The sequence below is a fragment of the Tupaia chinensis genome, unplaced genomic scaffold (genome assembly GCF_000334495.1).
Source record: "Tupaia chinensis unplaced genomic scaffold, TupChi_1.0 Scaffold000313_1, whole genome shotgun sequence".
NCBI lineage: Eukaryota > Metazoa > Chordata > Mammalia > Scandentia > Tupaiidae > Tupaia > Tupaia belangeri.
In genome coordinates this window covers 5,161,122-5,171,144 of record NW_006159806.1, presented here as the reverse complement: position 1 = coordinate 5,171,144, position 10,023 = coordinate 5,161,122, and the positions used below count along the sequence as shown (strand labels likewise).

Here is a 10,023-nt window from a genome sequence, read left to right as displayed (position 1 = left end):
ATAAAATTAAATAAATAATTCTAAAAATATAATTACTGTCAAGGACTTTGTACATTAGCTCTCTTTTATGCCTTAGGGTTCGTGTGCTCACCAAGGAGAGACAGAGACAGTGAGAGGGAAAGTGAGAAATCACTACCTCCACCACCCCAACCCCCCCCCCCCCCCCCCCCGAGAGGGGGTGCGATGGTTGTGTTGCAATACCCTCTCTTCCATTCTCCTTCTGGGATCTTGGGCATGCATACACATGCACCCAGCATAAGTTTCAAGCCACCAAGTCCAGAACTAAACTGCTGTTGGCCATGTGGGAATCCAGCTATATAACTGCTACATCATCTGCTGCCCCAATAAATTAGCTCTTTTTAAAACTATAGTTTTTGATATTATCAAAAAGAAACAGTCTTAAAATAAAAAGAAATGATAATAGAAAAGAAGGAGATAATAAATAGAAACAATAATAGAAACGGATGTTGTTAGGACTTTGAGATGCACCATGCAGACATCAGGTTTGGGTTGGTTGGTCTTTATTAGAGTGTGCATCTAGGGAAGTTTCACAAGATTAAATCAGGATATTTAAATGCAGTCACAGTTTTGACTAAATTGATTTCATTCTTACTAACACTGCTCATTTGAGGCAACCATTACATTATTGCAATAGGAAACATTAATCCCATTTTCTCTTGGGCCCATACAGTGGCCTAGATTCATTATTCTAGTGGTTTAGAGCTAAATACATGAATGCCTTTGCTCTATCTCCACACTCTTGACTTTATATATTTTTCAATAAGAAACACAATAGAATTTTATTTGTCCTTGATTAAATAGATGTATAGCTGCAAAAATGAAAATCCAATAATAATTTTAGTTTTAAAACAAGAAAAAAAGGAGGAAGATATTATCAATGATGAATTCAGAAATAATTCTGTAAAGCACAATGAAGATGAGTTATTTTGGAAAAAAAATGTATTCTATTTTTATCATTTTTATATATATATATATATAAAATGTGTCTTCCCATTGGGACAGGGAGGTGAGGCTGACTCCATGATGTCCTTTGAAACTTTTCTTGCTGTCCTGTGAATGCCTGGAGAATGAGTTTTCAATGGTGGTTAGATCTAGCTCTTCCATTTAGATTTGGATCTCATTCCAATTTGGGCTTCTCCTTCTCATCTTCCATACCTAGAAACATAGGCAAAGTGCTTTATTTGAGCATCAGATTAAACTATAAGTAGGTGTGCCAAAGCTGCTCACAAAAACTCAATTCCCCACATTACTTCCCCTCATTCACGTCCTACACCCATCCCCATCTTATCCTCCTCATTGAGCAGGAAAGCCATTTACAACTTTTTCCAGAAACATCCTCAGTGACCTTTCTCCCCACCCTTTCCCCCTAATCAGGTCATAACATCTTGGGGACACACCTAGCTCCTATAGCTTCTGGGAACAAGGATTGCAAGTTGATTCTTGACTGAGTTTGCATGGACACCGGAGATGGATTGCTTTCTAGTCAGTTTCTAGCAACAGGAGATGTGCAGCTCATGAGTTTCAAACAGACGTTTGTTTACTTTAATCCTCTCCCTTCCTGAGGCAAAGAGCAGAACTTCAAAAGCCATGAAGTCTTTCTCCTTTCCCCTCCTTTCTTCTCTCTTCTCTTCCCTTCCTTTATTTATTTCTTTCAACTCACAGAGTGCTTATTAGCCAGAACTGTTTATTTCCATACCCGTGTATCCTTAAATATACATTCTCCCCCAATTCAACCCAACCCCGGTAGAACTAAGTTTTTCTTCCTGAAGAACTTGGATATATTAGCTTGGTAAGAACTTTTCTGGTTGCCTACATTGAATAGACAATATGTTTCATTTTTCTGAAGATGAAAACATTCAAGTTATTCTCATGAATTAGAGTTATATCTGTCAAGTGCTCCTCCCACTCTTTTTTCATTCTACCCAAATATTTTTCATTCTACCCAAATTAAATTTGCAGAGACTTTTGGTTTGTCGCAATAGTAACAAAGGAATGAAAGAACTTAACATACTGCTTTGCAGGTTTTGTTAATGTTCTTTAATAAATTGCAAGCTCACTGTGGGCAGGGCCCTTGGCTGTTTGGTTCTTGATTATTTCCCTAGCAAGTAATATGGTGTCTGTTTCCTTGTGGGGATTAACTCATCTTTATTGAGTAATTTAATGAACAACATAGAGAAGTTCTTAGAGAGCTAGACTAGTAGAAAAGCAGTAGAATAAAATACACTCTCTGCAATATAAAAATTAGAAAGCTCAATCCTAGGGTCATAATAATGACAGGGTTTACATTAGGAAAGACCCCTTTCACACACACCCAACTTTTAGCTCATAGTACATATTTCGTGGGTCTAAGTGGAGGCCGTGGAATGTGCGTAACATGCTCTGAGCAGGTGTCCTCAGATAATCTTTATGTTTGGTTGTCATGGCTAAGAAACTGGCAAAGATCTATTAACTTTTTCTAAGGTACTTTTCAGAAAACTTGAAATTACGGAATAAGGACATCTGAAGGGAGGAGGACAGGTTTGAAGGCAGGAAGGTACCACATGCCTTAGCTGTTGGGTAACTCATAACACAGATTCCATTCCAACAGTGTACAAGATTTGAGGCCCAACTTCCAACTCTTGTCCATGTTCCCTCTCCTGTGGTGAAGCTTTCAGTCCTAATAGCAGTTTGCTTTTCTTTTTAAAGTCTATTTCCTCCAAAGCATTCTCCTGCAGATGGGTTGACTTGGCAGCAATGGGAGAATCTTCAAAGCAGGGGTGGAGAACAGAGGGCGTTCTTTGACCTAGAGATGGAAAATGGCTCCCCACCTACTTTATTTTGGCAGCTCTGAGGTAGAGGGAAACAATGAGACAGCTGCGTATCATGCTAGGGAGAAGCAGAGGTGTAATTTCCACACATACACATAAAACCAGAAAGAAACCTGTCAAAAAGCTGAAGCAGGATGCACTTGTGGGCACACAGGGGGTGTGATGGAATGACCCTGAGGGAGTCAGTCCCATGAGCTTCCCTGGGCTGGGGAGAGGGTCAGCCAGGGGGCAGTGTAGGGGACACTGCCAGACCTGGGTGAGCCTGTTTGGTAAGTCACCTGGATGGGCAACTGGAGGAGAAAGATGGAGGTTTCTCTCACATAGGCCTGGAGGTTTCTCTCACATAGGCCTGACTCCGAATACTCCTTTCTCCTCACTTGCCTACTTTCTGGTCTTATAAATTTGACTTTTTTTCATTTTTCTTTCCAGAGGGTGAGTGTTTACCAGAGAGAGAGAGAGAGAGAGTGAGAGAGAGAGAGAGAGATATCCTCAACAGAAGGAGAAATCCCCTCCCCCCCCCCCCCCCCGGACCTGGTCACACCATAATCCTCCATTTCTCTAGCCTATCGGAATCATGGGCACAGACATATACATGCTGGTGTTTTTTAAGCTGCCAGGGCTGGGATTCAAACTGGGGCCAGACATGTGGTATCAGCTCCTTAGGCGCCACACTTAACTGCTCTGCTATGGGATCAGCCCAATATTTGACCATTTAACACTGGTCACTTCAGTAAGATACACTGGAATTGAGTTACAGTACAGTACAGCAATACTTCAGCTAGCAAGGGATGAACTGTGTTATGAGTTCAAATCCTAACCCCTGGAGCCTTGAAAAGAGAATGCCAAGGATGTGACTAGACAACCATTGGCTAAAGAAATAGCCATGTGACTCATGGGTCCAATCAACCATCTCTGTAGAAGCCAGAAACCCAGAGGTTACCCAGGAAAGGCCTGTGGAGGACTCTCTTGCCTGACACCTTGGACTCCTAATAAGGTTTTTGAGAATTCTATACAGCATAAACACTGCCAGATTAGATAGAAAGGGACTGAAACAAAATGAAGCAAAAGATCACTGACTCCAAAGATGTCCAAGGACGGGATCCTCCATGATCCCAGAGAGCAGGGCTCCTGCCTAGAGCAGTGGCGGGGAGGACGGGGGGGGACAGGAAGGGCTACTGTTACCAGGGCCTGGAGAAAAGAGTCACAATCCCACCCAAGTGAGCCCTGATGGCACAGCATCCAGCCAAAGAGGATTATTTTCAAGCCTTAAAAATCTAAAACTTTTCCTGCTGGCTTTTAAGCTTGCTTGGGAACAGTGATCTTCTTTTCTCCTGCAAGTTTTTCTTTTTGGAATAGGAAGTTCTACCTTATGCCTGTCTTACCATCGTGTTTTAGAAGCAGATAACTTTGTGTCTGGATTCCCAGGTTTCCAGGCTCGTAAAGAACAATTTTGTTTCAGGATGAATCTGAGTCTCACCTGTACCTGATATATGTGATATTTAAAGTAAGTTTTGACACTTAATGGTTAATGTTGGAAAAGGCTTTGTAGATCATTGAGATGGAATTAATGTATTTGCACACATGATGGACATGATGGGGGTGGGGTAGAAGGTGGGTTACTATGGGCTGAGTTGTCTCCTCTTTCCTGCCCCAATTCTAGTCCTAATCTTCAGAACTTAAGAATATGACCTTCTTTGGAGATGAAACACTTACAAATGAGGTCATCAGGGTGGGCCCTTATAAAATATGACTGGTGTCCTTATATAAAGGAGATATTTGAAGACAGTCTCACATTCACGGAGACCATCAGATGAATATGAAGATGGATAACTATAAACAAGGGAGAAAGGCCTAAAAAAGATCAGTCATAGTTCTTGGAAGGAACCAATCCAGGCAGTTCCTTGATTTGGGACTTCTAGCCTCTAGTAATGTGAGCCAATAAATTTCCATTATTTAAGCCACCCAGTTCATGTATGCTGTTACAGCAGCCCTAGCCAACTAAAACGACTTCCTCAAAGCATCTTGAGTTACTTTCTTTGAAAGAAGCAAATGCCTGACTATGAATTTATCCTGTTTTAAGGATATTTACTTTCACAAATTAATGTTTGAAAGTTCACATTCCCTATCAGGTTGGCCTGTACTCTTCTTTTATAATCTAGGTCTGTGATTCTGGGTAGTTTCTGAGTCCTTGTGTATATGAACTTCAAAAACAGCACATTCTGAACATTTCCTAGAAATAACACTAGCTTGAACGTTAGAAGATGTTGGCTTAGTCACCACCTATTTGGTGGGTTGCTTAAGATTTCTGGACCTTGGGATCAGCAGTTGGCATAATGGCTATGTTGCTAGACTCCCATGTAGTCAAGCAGTTTGTGTCCCAGACTTGGTGGCTTAAACTCACACTGGGCACGTGTGTGTGTGTGTGCCCAAGTTCCCCGAGAGGAGAATGGAGAAGAAGGGATTGTGGTGTGACCATACCACCAGGGGGTGATTTCTCACTTTCTGTCTCTCTATCTCTCTCTGTCTTTCTAGTGAGCACATGTGCCCTATAACAAAAAACCTCTCAAAAAAAAAAATTCTGGGCCTCAGTTTTCTTTAATAAAAGGGAAGAGTTAGTTTAAATGATCTTTAACCTTTCAGCTGTAAGATTCTGTAATAATGCCACTTTATCTTGAAGTTGTAGCTAACATAAGCAGGTAGAGGAAGCTGAGTTATTAAAACTATTATGGAAAAAAAGGAAAGTGGCTCAATTGCAGTATACTTTTTCTTAGGAGATTTGGTGGTAACTGGTATGTAGTAATCAGAATTGTAATATCACACACTGTTGAACTTAATTCGTTCTGATACATAGCTTTTTTCTTTTTTTCTTTTCTTTTTTAATTTTGTTAGAGAGCATATGAACTCTCTGTAGAGAGACAGAGATGGAAGCACTGCAAACCTTTGTCTTCCATTTTTCCTTTTCAGATTTTGGGCAAGCATGTATATACACCTGGCACATTTTTTTTTAAAGCCACCAGGTCTGAGGCTTGAACTCTGTGGTTGGCATGTGGGGTCTGGCAACCTTAACTACCATGCCACAAGTTGGCCTGACACAGCATTTAATCAGCAATTTTAAATTCAACTACTAACAGAGTCAGGTAGCTAATGTGACTGAATAAAGCAGGCAGGTGAAAACTGGAGGAAATCAGAGAACCATTTAAAGGGGACAGTTGACATTCAATTCTATTCCATGGTTGACAGAAGAGACCAGTGACTTTAGTTTTCCCAGATATTAAAACAGTTGAAAAGGAGCTGAAAAATTGGCCTTTATATGATATCTCCTAATTTTTAAATACTCATTCAGAAACAAAATCTTACTACATAGGCCAAACAAAACAGGTAGTGGGTTTGTGTCACGGGACCTCCCTGAGCATGTTGGGCATGCGCATATGCCCTTAATCTGGGCCAGCTGAGATGGGGGTGGATCACAGCATGATGACCTTGTTGAAGTCACCCACCTCTCTCTCTGTCTCCTTTGTGAGATAAATTTTTAAAAGCCCTCATGGCTTAGTGGTTAAGAGAACTAGATCTCACATGGCCAACCACATAGTTCTAATTTCGGCCCTAGAGGCTTGAAAAACATGCCATGTACACACACATGTGCATGCATGTATGTGTGCCCCAAGATGGAGAAACGGAGAAGGGATTGTAGCATGATCATGTCCCATTAGGGCATGCTTTCTCTCTCTGTTTTTCTCTTTCTCTCTGACAAGCCCATGTGCCCTCTGGTAATTAAAAAAAATGGGGGGCATCCTATGGCATGGTGGTTGGGGCAGCTGGATCCCACATAGCCAAGTGCATTGTTTGAGTCCTGGACTGAGAGGCTGAGAAACATGCCAAGTATGTGTTTGTGCATGCCCAAAATCCTGAAAGAAAGGAGAAGTGGAGGAGAAAGGATTGTGGTGTGACCATTCCTGATTGGGGATGGGAGGGGATTTCACCTCTCTCTCTCTCTTTCTCTGTTTCTGAGGTAGACACATGTTCTTGTCAAAATTCAAAATACATGTAGAGACAGAAAAAAAGAGCAGGAAAACCCAAACGAAACAAAATCTTGGTAAGTGAAATTTGGAGGAGGCATCGGTCTGTGACTCCTCTCATGAATGAGGAAAATGCCGACTGGACACTAACTACCTGCCGCTGCAGGACCAGCTAGGTGGCCCTATACAGATGAAGTTCATCTCTGCCTGAGATGAGTTACTTAACTCATGTTACTTAAGACAATGGCACACACTAAATTGGACAGATCCATTCGAAACACTTTAGTTTCATTATCCCCTTTAAAAATCCTCATTCAACGGTGCTAAAACGTAGGTGTTATCTGTTGAAGATACTTGGATCAACTGGACTGGGGAGAAATGTTCACATATTGAAATGTTCACTTTGTAAGCTAAACCATGTGATTGAATACATATAAATAAATAAATTAATTAATTAAAAAATAGTGTATTCTAACCATCTAGATTAAATATTTATCTCTCCTCATTTTCAAGGCATTGTCTCGTAGTAGTAGAACAATGACCAAGAGATTGTCCAAGTCAAGCAAATCGAGGGGAACAAGCAGTCATAAATAGTTTCCGATTAACATATATGGGCATATTCGCTTAAATCTAAATACAACCTTTTCCCCAAGAAACTGACAAGTTTATGTTTTGTTCACAAAATATTTTTGCATGTTAACTAAATGCCTCCATGAAGTAATGAGTAAAAATGATCATTCCCACTGAATTGAGGGAAACATGATTAAAAGATTAATTTCTTATCCCCCAAGCTGTGGCCTGAACAGAATAAAAAATTGTGTTACATTTTCTAATAAACCATTACTGAAATCAAAAGCTGTTCAAGGAAAAAATCCTCTAATTATCCCAGGGCCACTTAACATTGGCTAATTCCTTGAGTCATACACTCTTACAAGACCCACGCACAAAAAAAGGTCTGCTTCGATAACCAGGTAAGGACTGTGCTTTATTGTCTGATTAGAAGTGCAAGTATCGTGTCTGGCACAAAAGAGGGTAGCCACGTGTGTGGAATGGGGTCCAACTACTGGTGATGTCAAGAAAGCTGCGACTGCATCGGAGATGTCCAGAGCTCTCTAAAATCCCCCAGCTATCTTGTCTTTTGATGCATTTTCATGCGGGACTCAAATCACTACATGTCGGTCGCTTTTTCCACCTTCCAACCTTTGTGTTATCTGACATACACTTTGGACAGGTTTTGTGCAGCTTGGATAAGATTACGTGCCTTGCCAGGATGGAGGCTCTGTCATAACTGGAAACAAAAGAGAAATCAAATCATAGGTTAAGAGGTTTTTTTTTTTGCAGCAATGAAGTATTAACTTTTACTGTCTGTGCTTCTTTGCCATCTCTGAACCTTCAAAACGACAGCCCCTTGTGAGTCACAGTGGCCAGAGGTATTCTGTGCTGCTTAGAGTTCCAGCAGAGTGCTGGCGTGACCTCTGACATTCCTGCCCCCACAGGGATGATGCATGCGAAGTGCAGATCTGGGCGACTCTAATTGAGACTGATGTTTGATTTCATATAATAACTTACCTACCTAACTTGAGATTCCCTTCAGCTGAGGCAACATTCTGTGAAATAGGCCAAAATTCCATAATTTAGTTTTATTCAATTAATCTTCTATTTTCTCCTCTAATTTTTTTTTTTTTGAGAGGTTTTTGCTATAGGGTCCATGTGCTTGCCAGAAAGACAGAGAGACAGAGAGACAGAAAGTGAGAAATCATCCTCCAGGGGGGATGGCCACGCCACAATCCCTTCTCCTCCATTCTCCTCTTGGGATTTTGGGCATGCCTGCACACGCGTCTGACGTGAGTTTAAACCACTGGGTCCGGGACTTGCACCACGGTCAAGTACATGGGAGTCCAGGGACATAGCTATTACGCTAACTGCTGGTCCCCTCCTCTATAAGTTTTATAGATGTGCTTCTTTCCTCTTTAGATGTGGACGTTTTACTAGCTCATAAGATTAAGTGCATAGTAAATCTTTTAGGTAAGTGGCAGCAGCTCTAACATTAATATTATTAGAAACATGAAACTCTTCATCATGGATCCCGTGTGAAGGAGGAACGAAGAGGCTACTGTGGGGTTTTCCTGTGGTCTGCCTACACCCTGGTAGGCAGCAGTTCTCCTGTTTGATGCCCCCTGAAACAGTACTCACTTCTCTCTGTATCCCAGATGTAGTTGTTCAAAACTTCTCCCAGTAGGTATAGAAAGTTCATTAAGATGGTGGTGAACCCGAAGAAGATGATCCTGGCTCCTGGGCCAATGTGTTCCAGGAAGGGGTACACCCACATGCCGGTTACATGATGCACCCAGCACACCCTGCAGCGGAATTGGAAAGAAGACAGGAGTGACGCTTATGGGATGTCAAAGCTGCTAGGGCACAAGTCTTCACGCCCCCACTCTAATCATTCTCAGTTGTTGCCAGCCCCAAGTGTGCTTTGGATAATCAAGAGCCACCAGAAACTTGTGGTTGGCTGATTGTTTTCTTTAACTCTTCATTCCGAAATAATTTGAGATTCAAAAATGTACAAATCTGGTATGGAGAGTGACTTTATGTTCCACATTCAGCTTCCTCTCTTGTTAATATTTGTATAATCCTGGGACAATTACTGAAACTAAAACATGAACATTTAAATTCCCTAGCATTTCCATCAGTGTCCTCTCTGTGTCCCAGGATCCTGTCCCAGGTAGTCACATTGTATTAGTCATCACATCTCCTTAGCCTTCCCCCACTGCAGCCATTTCTCAGCTTCTCCTTGAAGGGTTCTGGTCAAGTATTTGAAACTGTTCGTTTTTTAAAGCACTGTTTAACAATCTTTTAAATCTTTTTTTTTTTTTGACATAAAAAAAGAATACAAAAGCTCTTCAAAAAGTTTATGGAAAATGTACTCTTTTTTTTTTTTTTTTTTTTTTTGAGAGAGAAATTTTTGCTATAGAGCATGTGTACTCACCCAAAAGACAGAGACTGAAAGTAAGAAGTCCCCCCCCCCCCCAGGGGGGATGGCCACACCGCAATCCCTTCTCCTCCATTCTCCTCTTGGGATCTTGGCCACGCAAGCACACGCGCCCGGCGTGAGTTTTAAGCCACCGGGTCCGGGACACGAACCGCGGTCGACTACGTGGGAATCCAGCGACATAGCC

General features: G+C 41.5%; 1 protein-coding gene across 1 annotated transcript in view; it reads right to left on the bottom strand.

The window, feature by feature from the left end:
* Window positions 1-504: 504 nt before the first annotated feature.
* Window positions 505-10,023, bottom strand: part of AIG1 (androgen induced 1) — a 292,635-nt gene continuing 283,116 nt past the window's right edge. Inside the window, exons 6-7 of the mRNA XM_014588842.2 lie at window positions 9,038-9,201; window positions 505-1,176 (exon numbers count right to left, since the gene is read on the bottom strand). Coding sequence (XP_014444328.1) covers window positions 1,139-1,176; window positions 9,038-9,201 — 202 coding nt within the window. The 3' untranslated portion in view covers window positions 505-1,138. The remainder of the gene's footprint in view (window positions 1,177-9,037; window positions 9,202-10,023) is intronic.